This window comes from Canis lupus, chromosome 4, assembly GCF_003254725.2.
Source record: "Canis lupus dingo isolate Sandy chromosome 4, ASM325472v2, whole genome shotgun sequence".
NCBI classification, from domain to species: Eukaryota; Metazoa; Chordata; class Mammalia; order Carnivora; family Canidae; genus Canis; species Canis lupus.
Window position 1 is genome coordinate 43833409 of NC_064246.1, and position 18504 is coordinate 43851912.

Below are 18504 nucleotides of genomic sequence, written 5' to 3' on the forward strand. Positions count from 1 at the left end.
ATCACAAGACAGGTACGGCAAGGTGACTGACATCCCCCAAAGATCTACTTTTCCCCTCCCTCGACTATTTCCAAAATCATCTCAATTTTTCTATGTACAGCCATATAAATCTTTAGTTTGAAAACCTTCTAGGTGGTACTTTCACGTAATCCCACTGAAACCCTGTAAGTGTTTATAAGGGGTTACCTACAGTTGCGGTTCTCCGATCTGACTTTACCCTGGAAATCCTGTGCCCAGGCTATACCCCGGTCCAATTAAACCAGAATGTCTGGGAGTGGGCCAGACCTGGGTATTTTTAGCACTCCCCTCTTGCGAGATCAATGTGCAACTGAACCTGAGGGTCCCTGACTGATCCTTTCATTCCTCAGCTCCAAACACAACCTCCTATCCTCTGCTGTGGAAAGGAGATGAAGCGTTAATATTCCTCCATGGTAGAGCAATGAACGCTAGGGCTCTGGGAAGGCAAGTGACTTATTGCTCTGAAGAGGGCTGGAAACAGAATCTAAAACTCCCAGCTGGAGAGCATTCATTTCCCAATTTAGTGCACTCCTACTGCATGCCAGCCACTGGGCTAACCTGATAACCAAGAATGGAGAACATGGAGGTAGTCATGCTGTTCGACCACAGTGTAAGATGCCATGGGGCCCAGGCAAGGTGCATGGAGAAGGCCTTTCTAAGCTTTATCTGTGAACCAAACCTTGATGTAAAGAAGATGTCAAGCAACGGTGGGGCCTGGCGAAGGAAGTGTGAAGGTCCAATTTGGACGATACAAGTTTTGGGATGATACTAAGAAGGTCATAAGCAATGAAGACCACTTCAACTGGCTACATCTACCTTTGCTCAGAAGGTTCTTCAAATCCGGTCAGTTTTTGCCTGTGACCACTAACAAAATATCTTAAGTCATTCTTGCTGCAAGCATTTGGCCAGTGGTCCCAAGACTTGAAAGGGCAGCAGAGTCAGATTTTAGATTCAATAGGTGGGACATGAGAATCTGTGTTTCTAACCAGTTCCTAGAAGAAGCTGATGTGCCAGTCTAAGACCACATTTTGAGAACTTAGGCCGGGCGACCAGGAAGAAACCTGAAGAAATACCTAGGGGTCTCCACTGGCAGCTGATAAATGTTTAAATTAGCAATGGAAATAAGGCACTCAGGCTGGTTTTGAAACTCCTTGAGCTGTTTAGATACCTTTCAGTAGTCCTGTCTAGCAAAAATCATTGTTCACTGGAAAGATGTTTACCTCTTAAGTATGCTCAGTTTTCCCAGAGAAGAAAAAAGTGGTTTATGTCCAAGAAATCTGGTACTTAAAATATATGAATTGAGCAGTAATTCTATAATGATAAAGCTATAAAATGTACTGAGGAGGCCTTAATTGCTGCATTTAGAGAACTATCCGGAGAGTGGAACGTGAATATAATGAGACACTTCTAATTTGGTTTTGGCCAACTCTATGAGGTATGTTCTAACTTATTTTGCCAGTGAAGATATTGAGGCTCAGGAGGATTTAAGTAACTTAACCAAGGTCACAGAACTAGCCAGTGACAAGTTGGGATGTAAAATCCAAATTGTGGTCAAGAGGACCAGCAATGGACAATGGCTCCCTAGAGGGTTTGTGAGGATTCAGTGAAAAGAGGGACTTTTCACACACACACCTCCCCTGCACTCCATAGGGCTCAAGTCAGACTGGGGGCAGGGGGCCCTGAAGGTTCCCAGGCATGAAGGAGCCCAGGGACCCTTACTCTGCAGAACAGCTCAGGATGGATGCCCTGGCTCAGCACCATTGAGAAACAGAGACAACTGTTTCCTCTGATCCTCTCCTGTGTATGGATATATAGAGTCTATATACATTCTGGTGTAAAGAGAAGTCCCTCTGGCTTCTGGAATCCTCTCAAGCTTCTGGCTTCCCTGTGCTTTATTTCACAACAGAGGAGAAAACTCTACCAGATTTTGCCACCACTGGGCTTCAGGTTAGCAAAAGAACTAGAACAATGGCATGCTCATAGCCATCACAGAGACATAGGTCAACAGTGCTTGTTCCTGAAACCACTTCCTTCGGCTCTCTTAGCGTTACCTCACCTGCTTTCTTTGGTTTCCCTGTTTGTAAAACAGGAATAATCTGGTACTCTCCCAGGTTTATTGTGAGGATTCGATGAATTGACTGCCAGTGGTTTTGCAAAGTACAGGGCAAAGACCAGTAGCAACATGTGGGGACGTGTAAGAAGTGCACATTTCTGGGCCCCAAAGCAGGCCAACTGACTCAAACTGGGCGTGGAGGTGGGAGTTGGGGAGTGGGAGTCAGATTTATCAAGCCCTCCAGGTGGTTCCCGTGCTTCCCCAAGCTCGACAACATCTGATCTAAAATGGAAGTTCCATGAGGACAGGATTTTGTTGGTCCCATCGGTCCTGAGTATTCAGTGCTGGAGTAATGCCTGGCATATTACTGATACCCTAACCTTTTACAGGCACTCAGTAAATATTTTTGAAGGATGAAATGAGTCCAGATGAAACAGGGGAAAGAAATCAAGGTCCAGAGAGCCTGGCATTTCCAACTATATTTGTATAGCTTGATGACTCTCTCACTAATTTGTAGTAAATATTATGAGTTGCAGACTGACAGTGGTGTCTCACCCTTGCATGCCCAGCTCTTAGCGCAGTGCCCAGCTCATCATACAACAGGCTCTTGGCAACACTGTACTGAAGGCACTAATGTCTCCCAGTTCCAAACTGAAGTTCACACCACAACTGCCAAACAGGTGTAGCAGACAGGTCTGTCCCTCCATTTTCCTGAGATGGGGAAAAGCATTCCAGAGAACACCAAGCCCCCAGCTGTAATGCAACTTATCTGTTTAAGTGTTTGCCCTTCTTCCTCACCCAAGGGTACACCCTGCTGCAGCAGGGACTTTGCTCCTCAGCACTGGCAACAGAGCCCAAGGCCCAGGAGGCACCCAATAAATACCTGCTGAATGAATGGCCAACCCCTAGCTGGGTGGGACATGATAAATACCAGTGCCCTTCTGCACCACCACCACCACCACCACCATGCTAAAATCAGCAGGTTCTCAGACAGCTCTTGAACGGTCCTAGGGGTGGAACGGTAGGAGGGATTTCTGGAGTGAGGAGACATGGAATCAAGCGGTTACAAATGAATTCCAGATACCTCCATCAGCCTTTTTAGTTCTGCCATGACAACTGCAATTCATTACCTCCGCTTCACACACAGCCCTGGTGCCAGCTCACTGGCAAGAGTCACTTCACTCCAGAAATTCCAAAGAAGGGCTTGTCTCCGATAAGACCAGGGAAAAGAATTTATTGACTTATTTATATAATGAGTGATGCCAAGGTGGTTTGCAAGCTCTGATGTCAACATGGCTCAGAGGAGCCCTGGCTTACCAGAAGACACTTGAGTGGGCAAGGAGGGGACAAGCCTTCCAGTTCCTCTACCAATACACAGGAGGGCAAACGAGCCTAACTAGGAACAGCTCCCAGGGGAAAGCGTGATGTGCACTAGGCACTGGGCTAATAAGACTTGCCGTGTCCAGTGTCATTTCATCCTCACCGGTAGAGAGGTCCTACCCTGAGAAGAAGAAATTTATTCAAGGTCATTTACTACGTGTAATGACAGAACCAGAACTTAAGTTGGCACCCTGTGAAGATCTTTACGAAGACCTTATCTACTGCAGGGAACAGTGTGGTATTGTCGGACCAATGTTTGCTTGGAAGCACACAATCATTTTTCTCCACAGTGAACAATATGCTGCTAGGTGTGTTTCCGCTGATTCCTCTGTAGTTAAAAAGTTCCTTTTCCCTCTACTGCCCTCTCTTCCCCTCCTCCTTCCGAAGTTACTGACGGTGCAGTGGTACACAGTAAGGCTTTGAAATTAGATGGGCCTCGGGGCGCCAGGGTGGCTCTGTGGTTGAGTGTCTGCCTTTGGCTCAGGTCATGATCCTGGGGTTCTGGGATGAAGTGCTGCATCAGGCTCCCCGTAGGGAGCCTGCTTCTCCCTCGGCCTGTGTCTCTGCCTCTGTGTGTCTCTCTTGAATAAATAAATAAAATCTTAAAAAAAAAAATTAGATGGACCTTGATTCAGATTCCAACTCTCTTTTGACCTGTCTGACCTTGCTTAGTCTGTTTCCCCATTTGCAAAATGCCAGAAAACCACCATGAGCAACAGCGCTTGGCACATGACATATACTGGATAAAGATGATGAAATATAACTATGATTATCCTCATTCTCGCCAACATTAAAACCAGTTATTATTCTCTTCGTTAGCAATACAAAGACAAGCCGTGCATTTGGAGGCAATTCCTGGATTACAAAGTAAAGTGCACATAGAGCCCTAACTATCTAAGAAAAGCCACAACAGATGCGAGATCGGAAGGCTGTCCCAAGGTCACCTCATCCTAGCAGCCACCTGATGCCTGTATCTTGATATTTTATCCTTCAAGTCAGGTACCAGTCAGGGGATCCTAAGGGCTGCCCCAGTGACCAATCAAACGAGCAACCGCCACGGGGCGGAGAGAAAGCCGGCGTGGGGACAGCTGGGCTGCCACGGAACCAGGCCCAGCAACAGCAGGCAGCCGGCTGGGGAAAGTCAGCAGCTGCCGTTGGCCTGGTGTCCTGGCTGCCAGGGAGTGATGAATGGAGCAGGGAAAGAAAAAAGGCAACAAAGGTGTCCCTAATCTTGATGCAGCTTCATTTTTTTTTCTTTTCTGGCTGACCATTGAGCGAGAACTTAAGCCTGGGTCCTTTTTCTTTGGCAGACATTTGAAACTGAAAGATCCCATTTCTTCCCAACAGTGAGATGTCACGGGTAGAAGCATTGAGGAGGAGGCAATTGCGGGGGGGTGGGAGGGTGGGGGGGATGTAACCCACCACACTTGTCCATATTTCCCCTCCTCCCCACTCTCTGCTCTACCCCCCTCCTTGTCCAGCATCTTTATAGAATGGCCTATGTTCTCCCAACACACCAACAGTGAAGGCCTGTCTCCGCTTCAATCTCCCCCCATTATTTTGGCAAGAGGTTTTCTGCTCAGGAGCTGGAGGCTTAATGGCCTGCTGGTGAAGGTTGAATAACAAAACACCACTGTATCCAGTTTCCAAGTTTTCTCTTCTTTTATCTCACTCTGAAACAGGGATTCAAGGCAGTCGAGAAGCTTGTCAGCAGCAAGCAGAGCCTCTCGTTGTTCTGCCTGAGGGTGAGCGGCCGGCTGGCCCTCTCCGTGCTGGAGACGCATGGTGTGTGAATTTCTCACACACACTTAGCCCAGATCCAGCCTTCAGCCCTGTCGAAGTGGAAGCCCTACGAGATGTCACCCAAGCCATTTCTCCAGGAGAAGTGGGTTTCTCTTATCCAGGGCCCCTCGCTGAGCTGGGGGCTGCAGATGCTCATTGCCTGGAGGCAGACATAGCCAGCGACAGCTCCTGACAGCGTGGACAGCCAAGTGTCCCTCGGTTGGCAATCCCCACAAATGCCACCAAAACCAGACCAAGGCTTCTTCTATTCAGGAAGCTCTGTGGTAACATGCCGGCCACCTTCCAGCTCCCACTTATTTGAGCCTTGTCTCTCCTTATGTGCACCTGAGCTTGGTGTTCCAACCCTCCCAGTAACTAAGGCAACCTGATTCTCCTCTCTTCAAAAGAGCAGTGTTTCACAGCTACCTGGGATCCCGAGGGATTGAAGAATCAGGTCAATTTGGCTAGGCAAAAAGCCGGAGGGGTGATGACAGAAGAGTAGCTAGCTGCCTTGGCTACTAATTCCCTGGCCACTGGGAACATTTACCCAAGTGACTTGGAAATGACTTTGAGCTCTCGACACACACTATATCCTTTAGAATTTCTTTGCCTCTGCTTCTGTTCTCTCTTTCCCAGAGCTCTGGTTAGCTGGTTGCTCCTAGAAGGTGGGGTTTTTGCCCAACAGTCTCCTAATCCACTCTGGGGATCTCTCAGGCTCCTGTGATCAAGCCTCCTCTGCAACAGATCTCCCTAAAATCCATAGCACGTTTGCTTCAGCTCAAGAATAAATGGCAACTGTCAAGTCCACCTTATTGACAGGGCACTCTGGAACAGCTACAGCTAATATGAGTGTGGACTCAAGGGTCCTCACTACCTGGACTCCAACCTGGCGTGCATCACCTACTGGTGACCTTGAGCAACTTACTTTACCTTTCTAAGTATGTTTCCTCATCTGAAAATGAAAATAATAACAGTACTTACTTCATAAGGTTGGCAAGAGAATGAAATGAGATAGTAATAGAAAAGGCTCAGCCTGGCACATAGCATTAGAGTAAATTCAGTATCACCATATTCCTAGGACACAACACGCAAACCATTGGGACAGTATGAAAGAAACCTGCTGGTCTACACAGGCAGACAGGATTATGGAAAATAACTCAGCCACAAGCATAAAATGTTGCCAAATTATTATAATGGGTGAGGAGAACCTGGATCTGAGTTTTAGGGAAAAGTTTACATAAGAGAAAGAGGGAAGAAGAAACCTTTCCTAGAGATTCAAGGTATGACCTTGGGCAAGTCACTGGTCTCTGAGCCTTAGTTTAATCAGCAAAATGAGAGGGATGCAGTTACATGACCAGAAGGGTCCATCCCAGCTGAGAACTGCTACAGAGCCAGGCAGAGACTCAGTCTCCATTTGATTTAACTGTTCCACAGGCACTTTCTAGTAAAAGCTAAAAGATCTGGCATTCCCAAGTGTCTCCTAGATATCAGGTTCTGTGCTAACTGCTCTACCTGACTTAGCTCATTTAACATCCATAACTGCCCTTGAGAACTATTATGTACCTCCCTATTACAGAAAAGACAAAAACCAAGGCTTGCAACTTGCCAAGGTCACTCAGTAAGCAAGCAGCAGATCCAAGATGCCAGGATTCAAAGGCTCACCCTCTTTCCATTGTCCACACTTGCTCTCTGGTTAACTGTGGCCTGGCCACACCAGGATGGTTACAGGTAAATAAAATCATGCCTGTCCCCACTCCAGTTCCCAAGGCCAAATTCCTTAGGCAGGCAATGGAGCACAGGCAGTTGAGCAGTGCCAGGCAGTGTGGTCAGATGTGTGGGTTCTGGCGTCAGTGCACTTAGCATTCACATCTGGATTCCACAAAAGTTGGCTTTCACCAAACGCAGTCCCCCTGAGCTTCAGATTCCTTATAGAAAATTGTACCTATTCCCAGGGTTGCTGGAGGGATTAGGGGAATCACCCACATAAAGCTCTCAGCAGACCTCCTGTATGCAGTAAATGCTCGGGCATTATTTCCTACCTCACTGAACAGGAGAGCATATAGGCAGTGATGAGCAGTTTCTAAATTAATCTACGGCAGGAGTATGAAGTGGGGTCCAACAGCCCCCTGGAATTGTGTGCCAAAAACTGTATCTGCACTTTTCTTAAGGAAGCATCTATAACCTTTGTCAGACTCTCATTAAGATCTGTAGCCAAAAGGAGGTTAAGATCTTTTGACTGTAGGGGGCACCTGGGTGGCTCAGTGGTTGAGCGTCTGTCTTTGGCTCAGGTCATGATCCCAGGGTCCTGGGATCGACTCCTGCATCAGGCTCCCTGCATCTCCCTCTGCGTGTCTCTGCATCTCTCTCTGTGTCTCTCATGAATAGATAAGTAGAATCTTAAAAAAAAAAAAAAAAAAAAAAAAAAAGATCTTTGACTGTAGACCCAACTTCCTACATTATAGCTATTTCTGAAATAACAGGATTAGCAAATGTTCCTCAAATCATGAGAGAAGTCGCTGAGTCCTCTCAAAGTGGCCTCTTAGCCACCGGGCCTCCAGTACTTATCACAGAGCCCCCAGAAACTGTGCCCACAGAATTCCCAGGTGGTTCCTGGAAGAAGGTCTGAACATACACCACAGAATGAGCAGGAATTAGGCTTCAGGAACCTTCTCTGGCAGGGCCAATTCAAACAATCCATTCTTCCTTGGAGAACAATCAGCATATTTGTTTTTGCATACCACTAAGTTAAATACACAAGGAATGCTGACCCTTTGCTGGGAGTTCCCAGAAGCACCCAGACTTACTCTGCTAAAGAAACACTGCTCCTAGGGGCTGCAGAGGCCAGAGCACCTGAGTCCCCACAGACCCGGCCCCTTCCCAGGCCAGCCATGCCTCAGGAGGCTGCGGTGTTGTTGGAGCCTTTGGCCCAGTAGGCAGGGCCCAAGCTGCCCACTGGACCCTCTCTGGTTGTTGGGACAACCGTTCTCAGGAATTTCGGCCTCCCAGTCTTGCCCTGGGTGAGAAGGGAAGAGAGTTGGCAAGGCTGGCTGCCTGGCTGCTCTTCCAACCCGCTGGTGAAAGGGGAAGCGGAAAACTGGATTCCCTACCCCCAGCAGCCTCCATGCCGGACAGCACACAAAACAGCTCAGCCCCAGAGGGAGGAATGTGCCAAGACATTCTTCAGGGTTGGTAACCCGAGACGCTATTTTGTTCTTCGTGGCTAAGAAATCACTTTTCTGACTGAGGGACCGTTTGACTTACTTCTTTTAAATTCAAGGGAATGGGTGGGCATCGCCTTGATTCAGGTAAGAAAAAAGCCAAGACAAATGTAAACACACACGCACACCCTTAAAGAGTAGAAATTCTTTTTTTTTTTTTTTTAATGTCATCTTTTGTTTCACAGCATTAATGAAATGGGTTGCAGAGATGTAACTACCTTGGCAGAATTTATCTCCCCCACACCACCACCCCAAAGTTGTCTGGCTCTTTTTCGCTTTAATTTTTTTTCTTCTTCCTTGCTACAGTCCCCTCTCTCCTTCTGCCATGGAGTCAGGAGGGGTAAGACAAGGCCAAGGGGTCTGAAATCACATCTGAGACCTGGCAGGGTTCTGCGAACATCTTCTCACCAATGGAGAACTCATTTGTAGAGAGGTCAAGCAATTTATCCAAGACCATCTTCATATCCATGAAGATATTCAAATAAGTCACACCTCTGGACCTCAAATTTTCTCTTATGTTTGAAAATAAGAGCTGGGCTCTGATCATCTATGTCCCTTCCAACTTTCAGGAGAGAAATTCCAGAGAGCCATGGGTGGATGCCCTCTGCTTAGCTTTCTCCCCAAATTTTCAGTTGGCCTACCATAACAGTGACCCCAGGGTTGCACTTGGAACACCTCAGCATCCCAAACTCCGGGGTCCCCCACCAACCCAGTATGGGAGGGATGACCAGAAGGTACAAAGATGCATTAAAACCAATTATTTGCAAGGTGAAGAAAGTGAGAGGCTCAGTTAAATGCCACTATGTTCTTAATTCCTCTCCAATACTTGTCAATCTGCCTAAAAAACAAAGGCTGGGCATACCTGTTGCTGGGTATGGGCAAGCTACCGTACAGAGCTAAAATATAATGGCACTGGGTTGTTGGTTTTTTTTCCCTCCACTTTTTTTTTTTTTTTGAAGATCCTTTCTATTTATGACAACAGATAATACTAGTTTCCCATTTGTGAAAGTGGTTAAAAATTTTTCATACTGAGGGGCACCTGGGTGGTTCAGTCGGTTAAGCATCTGCCTTTGGCTCAGGTTATGATCCCAGGGTCCGGGGATTGAGCCGCATGGTGTGCTCCCTGCTCAAAGGGGAGCCTGCTTCTCTCTCTCCCTCTGCCCCTCTCCCCACTCATTCTCTCCCTTTCTCTTTCTCAAATAAATAAAATCTTTAAAAAAATTTTCACGTTTAGTTGATTTAAAGTCAAATATTAAGTAAGCAATGGTACAAGTCAATATAGCAGAAAATCATTATGGTGGTTCATATGGTACTAAAATTTGAAAAATAATACTCTAGCCAAGTCAATTTTCCACTTGTCCTTTTCCAGGGGTAGAAAATTACCTGTTGTTTGAGAAGCTTTCTAGAGCTGTATTCCTCTCAGAGCCCCAGAGAAGTCCCTAGATTCACAACCGAGGGTGAGTTAGCAACGCTGGGTGTGGGGCTGTCCTAGTCCTCTGACATGCAACTGCTGACAGCACACTGGCCTCAGTAAGTTGCAAGGACCAAAACCAGGCAGGAAACAGAAGACTGAACTTATGTCTCTTCTGGAAGAGAACAAGGGGCTGCCCAGTTCTCCAACACGTAACAGCGTCCCTGGGACAGATGACCCTGAGTGGGGCAGGGAAGAGAAGTGAGTCAGGACAAATCTGGAGGTTAGAACTTCAGAGATGGTAAAGAATCTGGCATATGGTGAGTGGTGGAAAGATGAAGATATTCAAGTAAGTCACACCTCTGGACCTCAAATTTTCTCTTATGTTTGAAAATAAGAGCTGGGCTCTGATCATCTATGTCCCTTCCAACTTTCAGAGTTCTACGATTACTTCTCTTCCAAACAAACCATTAATCTGACCAACGGGGAACCTGAGGCTCAGAGGTTAAAGCAGCTTGCTCATGGGATGCTTTCTCTAGCATTAAAAATTTATCTTCCAATGCCACCAGACTGACTCAGTTGGTAGAGCACCCGAATCTTGATCTCAGAGTGGTTGAGTTCAAGCCCCACAATGGGCAGAGAACTTTTCCTTTTTAAATTTCTCTTCTAAATTATATCAAAGAGGCATCCAGCGTGGTACTGAGAATAAAGCAAGCACCCAAGAAATGTTAAATGAGTGAACTTAGAGCGCTCACAGAAATTACGGGGCATCTCAATTCAAATTTTCTTTCTGCCTTTTTTTAAAACCCACACCTTGCTACACACCCCATCTTGGACTTCTGGGACCTGCATCCCAACCCTACAGGTCGAAAGATCCAAAAAATTCACCTCTATTGCGTTACAGGCACCTGACACTCAAGGTCGCACAGACCAGGTGAACATTCCACATTCCTAAGACACTGACCACAGACCAAGCCAACAAGGACAACAAAGCAATCTCAGAGGGTGGTCCTCTTCCTCCCCTTCTTCCCCCCACCCCTACATGGGGAGGGTGTGTGCAAAGAAATGACAAGCAATCAAAACCGGGAGAAAGTCTGGAAGCTCTGAGCAGTCACCTCAGACTCCACCTGCCACAGAAAAAATAAAATAGAATCCGTGCTACAGTCGCTTGGTGCCCACCAAGGTCAGGACGCGCTGGTGCAGGACTGAGGAGTCTCGGTCCCCAGAGGAAGAAAGGGTGGAGAACGAGGTGATGGGCAGGGCTTTGTGGGAGGCCTCTCACCTCCATCTATATCCTAACAGCTTTCAAGTTGCTCTAAGATTCCTGGAGAACCAGTCTTCCGATCAGCCCTCCCCCGCCTCTTCCTTTCCTTCCCACTCCCGGCCTCCAGGCCCCCTGGCTGCTCCCGTGCTCTTCCCCGAGCCTCCCAGGCACCTGTCAAAGACCACACTCCAGGCTGCCTTCCCCTCCGCCTAGTGTCCTTCCAGCAGTTTCCCACTGAATCCTGGGTCCCTACTACCCCCTCCAAACCAGATGCTTCCCCATCTCCCCCCGCCCCCCCACACACACACTGGGGAAAGCCTCTCCGGGAAGCCCCAGAAACGCTCCGCTAGGCTGCTGCCCCAGCCCCCGCCCGACCTCGTCCTAAAGGGGGCGGGGGAGGCGGGGCTAGAGCTTAAGGTCAAAACTCTGGGCAGGTGCCGGCTGGGGCCTAAGTCCTCCATCGGGGACGGCGGCGGGGGCCGCCCGGGCCCCTGGCCGCGCCCCCCTCCAGCAGCCCACCCCGGCGGGAGCAGCGCTCCAGACGGCGGGCGATGGGGATGGGGACGGGGATGGGACGGGGATGGGGACGGGGGCGGGGGGGGGGGGCGAGGGCGGCGGGGGGGCGGCCAACTGAAGAAAGCGCAAGCGGCTCGCAGAGTTCCCCGGCGGCCCCTGCCCGGTCTCCGCGGGTGGCCCCTGGGGCAAGAGGGGGCCCGGGCGGAGCGCGCGGTGTGGGGCTCCCCGGGGCCCTACCTGTCCCGCGGGTCGATCCAGCTGGTGGTGCGGCTCGTGTGGTCTATGTAGTAGACCTTGCCGTCGAAGTCGCGCGCCTCCTCCCAGCCCTCCGGCAGGGGCAGCTCCGGCCGGGGCATCTTCCCGAGCGCGGCCCGCGCTCCCCCATGCAGCTCCCGGCCGCCGCGGGGGCCCCGGCTCAGCGGCTCCGGCCGGCCGTGCCCAGCCCGGGCGGCCGCCGAGGCACCATGATGGGGGGGGAGGCTGGCGCCCGCGGACTGGGGGCCCTAGTGGGGGCCGGCCCGGGCGGCGCCGCGGTCCATGCGGCCCTGCGGCTCCGGCCCGCCGCTCCCGGGCTCCCGGGCTCCCGCGCTCCCGCCGCCGGCCTCTCACGCTGCCATGTGCGCCCGCCGCGGCGCGGTGCGGGCCCGGGGACGCGCCCGGCCGGCGGGGCAGAGCGAGCCGAGCGCCGCCGCCTGCTCCCCGCCGCCTGCTCCCCGCCTGCTCCCCGCCTGCTCCCCGCCTGCTCCCCGCCGCCTGCTCCCCGCCGCCGCCGCCCCCTGGCCGGGCGCCCGAGCCCTCTCCGCCGCTCTGCGCCGCGCCGCTCTGCGCCCGCTCGGCGACTCCGGCCTCCGCCAGGTGCGGCTCGGGCCGTGCAGGTAACCGCGCTGCCCCGGAAACGGGAGGCGGAGCGCCGGGCGCCTGGGCTCCCGGGTCCCCTCCCCGCGCCCGGCGCTGCGAGGGCGGATCCTAGGACCCGAGACGCGCCCCCTCGTGGGACTGTCCGGACCGCCCGCAGCCCCGGTAGCCGGGAGGGGGCACCGCCCCTTACCTGGGCCCCGGACGCGCGCGGGGGCCCGGGTGGCCCGAGCAAGACCCGCTCGCCGCTGCTTCCCCGCGCTCCCGGCTCTCCACCTCGCGCCTAGGCTCTTGGTGCAGGTGGCCCCAAACCCTAAAACTCCCCGCTTCTCTTTTATGTAGAATCAGGAGCCAGACAAGAAGTGGTTAAATGGAAACATTCTTGCGATTCAGGGAACAGAAGTTTTCCTGGATCTCTGATCCCTTCCCCCAACACACGCACCATCTGTCTCCCTCTCCTTCCATTCTTCTCCCGGTGTGGTTTCACTGTCTCCTCTACCCTCGTAGTTGCTAATGTAGCTGGCTGTCCTCTGGGTCCCTAAAACTTGGAGTATATGCTATGAATCCCCTCCCCCCGGGGCGGCATCCAAGGGGTGCCCGGGGAAGCCTTTTGTAAAGTAACAGTAACAGGGTCTTGTGAACTGAATGGAGTCCTTAGCCCGTCCCAGGCGGGAGGCTAGCAGCGTCATGTGTGCTTCCGTCCTATGATACTTGGAGGTAGGTACGTTATGGATTTGAGGGAAGAAGAAAGCAAAGCAAAATTCCATTTTGAAAACTATTAGAAGAAATTTTAAAATCAGTATTTCTTGAGAAATTAAAGATATGTAATTAAGTATAAAAAGATGAGACCCCAGAGTTAAGGATCAACGGGCTCGTCTGTTTCCTGAATGTTAGTGTTTAACCGTTTTTGCCCTGGATATGTGGCAGGAAGCTGGCTTGGAGGAATGGAATGAAGCCCAGTGCAGTGTATCCCCTTGTCCGAGCCCCCACCGTCTCCCAGACGAGCCAGCATCCCGTGCTGTATGGGCCAGACAGAGTGTGCTGAGCAGGGGAAGGAATCCCACGTTTGCAGTCTCATCTTCTCTTAATAGATAAGACCCACCATGGCAGTTCCTTACCTCCAAATGCTGTCTGCCAAGTCAGTTACTTCCCTGAGGCCAGACCTAGGGCTCAGTGTTTGGCCCTTCCTACCCCCTACTTCATTCCATAGATGCCATGCACTGAAATCCAGAATCATGGGCCTCAGACTGGCCTGTAACACCCAAAGTAGAAGTTCCCCATCCTTTTAAGCGAGGTCCCCGCAGTCCTCTTCACCTCCTCTCCTTTGCCCAAGCTTTCACAATATAAAAACCTATTATTTATTAGAGCAATAGCTCAAAAGCGAAGCCAACATGGTGCTGAGTGCTTCACACACATGGTCTCATATAATCTCACAGCAACCCTCCGGAGTACGGCACACTTATACCCATTTTACTGATGAGAAAACTGATGTTCTAAGATGCTATATTATTGGCCAGGGATATAGAACTAATAAGTAGGCTCAGGTCTGTTTGACTCCAGCACTTAACGTATACATTTTTTTTTTTTTAAATTATGCTTCCATTCGTGGACCTACCCATGGTCTGGACCTGGAATATTATTGGATGCCGATGAAGGCCTGTCTCTGTTGATGCTTGCTTCCTAAGTATTCTGCTCTGGATCAGTCTGTTTGGGGGCAAACGTACCCTATTTTCTCCCCGTGTGACCATGAGTACCTTACTTGACCAAAGTCTCAAGTCTTAGGTCTGAAAAACATAGATTTCCATAGGGCTTGTTTTAATGGCTAAAGGAGGTAAGAAATGTAGAGGGCTTGGTACCCAGTGGTAAGCCATCATCTCGGGCGCCTCATTGTGGTACATTTGGAGCGCCATGCCTGGCAGCAAGCATGCCCCTATGAAATAGGAACCAATGAAGTATTTTCTGTTTCAAACAGAAAACCTGTGTCCATTCCCTTCCTGAAAACTGTGCAATCTTCCCAACTGCAGATTTCCTTTTTGTCTTCTTTTGCAACCCAGCCTTCTCACTGGTTGGTATCACTTGTGAAGGGACACACGTGGTAGGCTGCCAAATCCAGCTTGCTCTGCAGCCCAGGTACCCCAGCCATAGCATTTTCCAAATGCCTTGTTCCTTTGGACCTTTAGATGTGAGCAGGGGAGGACGAAAGAGAGACCAGAACAGGAATCAACTCCTTAAAGCCTTGGTCTGCTTTTCAGTCCTTTCTACCCTCCATCACCCCACCGCTGCCCCCCCCCCCCCCAACAACAAAAGAATCCTAGGTTATCTCCCAGAAGCTGCAAGCCGGGTGAGGTAATAAAACAGATGACTGCCTGCCCCATGTGATGGCGGGTGAATCATCCCCAGGCATTCTCTGAGGCTGAGGACAAACGTGAAAGGGATTAAAGGTAAAACCAGCTCAGCCACGTGATAGGGCAAACTGGACGTTATTCTACAGGTGACTGAACTGCAGGAATGTGAGCCTAAGCAGCCCAGCGTCTCCTGGCCTTCCTCCTGGGGCCGTGTCTGGCTGCCCATGAGCTGTGTCCAAGGCATGGCCGGTACCAGAGCTGAGCTGAGCAGATGTGACCACAGGACAAGCCTTTCTTCATTCCCTTTCGCATCCAGGTGGCCCATAGGAGGGAGACACCTGAGCCTGGGACAGGTTGCCTTGTTTTTAAAAAAGACGCCCACTTAAGTCCTTTCCCCTACTGCATGAACAAAAAAGAAAGGCCAGTTTCTACACATGTGTTTCAGAGAATTTTAGAGTGGTAGGGTAACATTTTATGAAGATGGTAAGGAGAGAAATTAAGCTTAAAAAAAAAAAAAAGAACAGACATGTCAGCAGTTTCTTGTTCCCTTCGACATTCTTCAAGAAAATGGAGGCTGTGAAGACCTCTGCTGAGATTTTTCTTCTGACTCCATGCCCATACCTCCCTACCCCATGCAGTCCCTCCCACGCAGCCCAGAGAAGGCATACAGCTCCATTTCTATGATTGAGCCCAGAATGTCCTTTTTCTATAGCTATGAATTATTTGAGGTTCATAATTGGGCCCATGGACTGTTCTTTTCAATGATGGGAAAACATGTCCTAAGCCAGACAAAATTAGGATGGAAGAAACACTGGCATTATGAGAGCCAAGGCAGAAGAGATGGCTTTTTAATGTATTTCTGGGTCCTCAGTCCTTAATACAGTGCCTGAAAATAAATCGAGATAAGTCTAGCACAGCCTACTCACTTTCCACGTAGATGGAATGTCTATGACTAGTGACTCATTGTCCTGGTTCTTACTAGTCCTATTTTACAGATGTGTAAACTGAGACTCCAAGAAGCAAAGTGACTTTCTTATACTGACATAGTAAACAACAGAGCCAAGATTCCAACTCAGCTCATTCCAGTAAGTAGGTCTTGACTTCTGAATTCACAGCTCTATGGGCTCTAGGGTGTCAATAAGGGAAGAACTTTAAGACACAGAAGAGCATCCAGGAGATTATCTTGAACTCCTGCTTTCAATTTGGACTGCTTATCTCCTTGGAGTGGTTAGAGGTGGGAGGGGGCGTGTGAGGTCATAGCTGAGTTTACAATGAGAGGGCAGGGTCGAGGTGGGAGTTCTGAGTTCTAAGCAGAAGAGAGACCAACCTGATTCTTGACCTCTGCTGGTGCTGTCAATGAGATCCACCTGGGGGGTTAGGCATCAGGGGGTTTAATAGGCTAAGTTTTCTCTGGAAGGAGGAACATTTTTCTCCCTATGATGCTTGCCTCCTGCCTCCCCCTTTCCTTCCCTTGTTTGTTCATTTACTAACTGAACTGGTCCTTTCTTTTCTTTCTTTCTTTCTTTCTTTCTTTCTTTCTTCTTTCTTTCTTTCTTTCTTTCTTTCTTTCTTTCTTTCTAGATAAAGTGAGCACAGTGGGGGGTGAGGGGCAGGGAGAAAGGAAGAAGCAGGCTCTCTGCTAAACCAGGCTCTATCCCAGGACTCTGGGATCATGACCTGAGCCAAAGGCAGATGCTTAATGGACTGAGCCACCCAGGTGCCCTGAACTGGATTTCTTCTGGACAAGAAGCTACCCCAGGGCTGGCAGGAGAGGTTTTGACGCTCTCATCTAAGAATCTTCTGGGTCCTGGGGGCTGGGAACTGTTGAGTCTTTCATCTAAGAATCTTCTGGGTCCTGGGGGCTGGGAACTGTTGAGTCTTTCACCCTAGGATGAGGAAATGAATTATGCACTGAAGGAGGAGGTGGAGATGAAATCTTAGTTTCAAGGGTGGGGGTGTGGAGAGGAGAAAGAAAGTGTGAGCAGAGGGAGGGAGTTCCTGCAGAGCAGTGCTTTCCTCTACCCCCACCCCAGCAGTAGAAGAGGAGCCCTGGTGGGAAATAGGGGTGGGGGTGCGAGTGCAGTACCCAGCAGGCTGGCTGAAAGAAGCCTCTCTCGGGTATTTATAGAGCTTGCATCGCCATGGTACCCAGGCTCTGAAATTAAACTCCAGCCCAACTGCTTAGAGACGGGTGGAATGAAAGGCTCTTTACCTGTCCATTGCTCATGGTTTGATGCCCCATTCTCCGAATTTTAGATTTAGTCTGAGTGAATTTTGTAAAATACTAGCAAGAAGAGTGTAGGGTTAGGGCTTAAACCCAGAAAAGGTGCCTCAGCAGGGGGGCTAGGTGGAGTAGTGGAAAATACATAGGTGGGGTGGTGGTGGTGCTGGTGCATGGAACCTTGCATGAAACTTGGCTCTGCATCTTGGCCAGTATGTGACTTTCAGCATGAGACTGTGCCTTCTTGAGCCGCAGTTTTCCTGTTGGTAAAATGAGAGCAACTATACCCACCTCACTGTCAACATGTGACAACTAAATGAGTTGTTGTAGATAGAGTGCAGACTCAGCCCCTGAAACATGGGGGTTCCTTTAAAGGTGGGTCTCTGTGTGCCAGGCAATTGGTGAAGCACTCAGGACAGTCTCATGGAACTTAAGTTTAGTAGGGGAGATATACACTCTACAAATCAACAAATGAAATAATTACATGTTGTGGTCAGTAACAAGACAGGAACAAATGGTGTGATGATAAAATTTCATAGGGCAGGGATTGGCAGAAAATCTACTTGAGGCAGGGTCAGAGGAGAAAGCCTTTCTGAGGAAGGGACATTTATACAGAGGGCTGAGGTAGCCAAATGGAAAGAGGCAAGGAATGTGCATTCCAGGCTATGGGAGCTGCAGGGAGAAAGACCTGGAAGATTTGGTATGTTCAACACACCAAAACAGCCCTGTTTCTATTCCATTGAAAACCATAGGAGGGGCAGCCCAGGTGGCTCAGCAGTTTAGCGCCTGCCTTTGTGATCCTGGAGACCTGGGATTGAGTCCCACATCAGGCTCCCTGCATGGAGCCTGCTTCTCCCTCTGCCTGTGTCTCTGCCCCTCTCTCTCTCTCTGTCTCTCATGAATAAATAAATAAAATCTTAAAAAAAAAAAAAAGAAAGAAAGAAAAGAAAACCACAGGAGGTTGTTTCCAAGAGGTGAATCCAAGCTAGGAGGTGGTTATTCTAAAATCCTGCAAGGTTCTCTGGCTCCATGGCTTCCTGCACTGCCATCGACACCTGACCCAGGCTGAACAGAGACCTTTTTCCCCAAGTAAAAGTTGGATACTTTGTTTATCCGGTCTTTAGTTTTCAAAGCTTCATTGTGTGTCTTGGCATGGATTTCTTTGGGTTTATCTTATTTGGGGTTCACTAAGCTTCTTGAATTTGCAGTTTGATGATTCCTGTCAAAGTCTGGAACTTTCCAGCCATTATTTCTGATTCCTTTTACAGTCCCACCTTTTCTCCTCTCTTTCTGGGACTCCCACATTTCATTATAGTTCCTCAGGTCCCCGCGGCTCTGTTCTCTCCTCCCACCTCCCCAGTCTATTTTCTCTCTGTTTTTCAGATTAGGTCATGTCTCTTGTTCTCTTTTCCACATCACTGATTCTTCCTTCTGGTCTTGA

The 18504-nt window shown here is 49.6% G+C and overlaps 1 protein-coding gene across 7 annotated transcripts in view; it reads right to left on the reverse strand.

The window, feature by feature from the left end:
• WWC1 (WW and C2 domain containing 1) overlaps positions 1 to 12977 on the reverse strand; it is a 152411-nt gene extending 139434 nt beyond the window's left edge. For 3 of the 7 annotated variants that reach the window (XM_035715045.2, XM_035715042.2, XM_035715040.2), the window contains exon 1: positions 11880 to 12345. In XM_035715045.2, the coding sequence (XP_035570938.1) occupies positions 11880 to 11998 (119 nt within the window). In that variant the 5' untranslated portion in view covers positions 11999 to 12345. Of the gene's footprint in view, positions 1 to 11879; positions 12349 to 12939 lie in introns of those variants that run through there. The other 4 variants (XM_035715043.2, XM_035715041.2, XM_049109162.1 and 1 more) reach the window with 3 other exon arrangements.
• Between the last annotated feature and the right edge of the window lie 5527 nt (positions 12978 to 18504).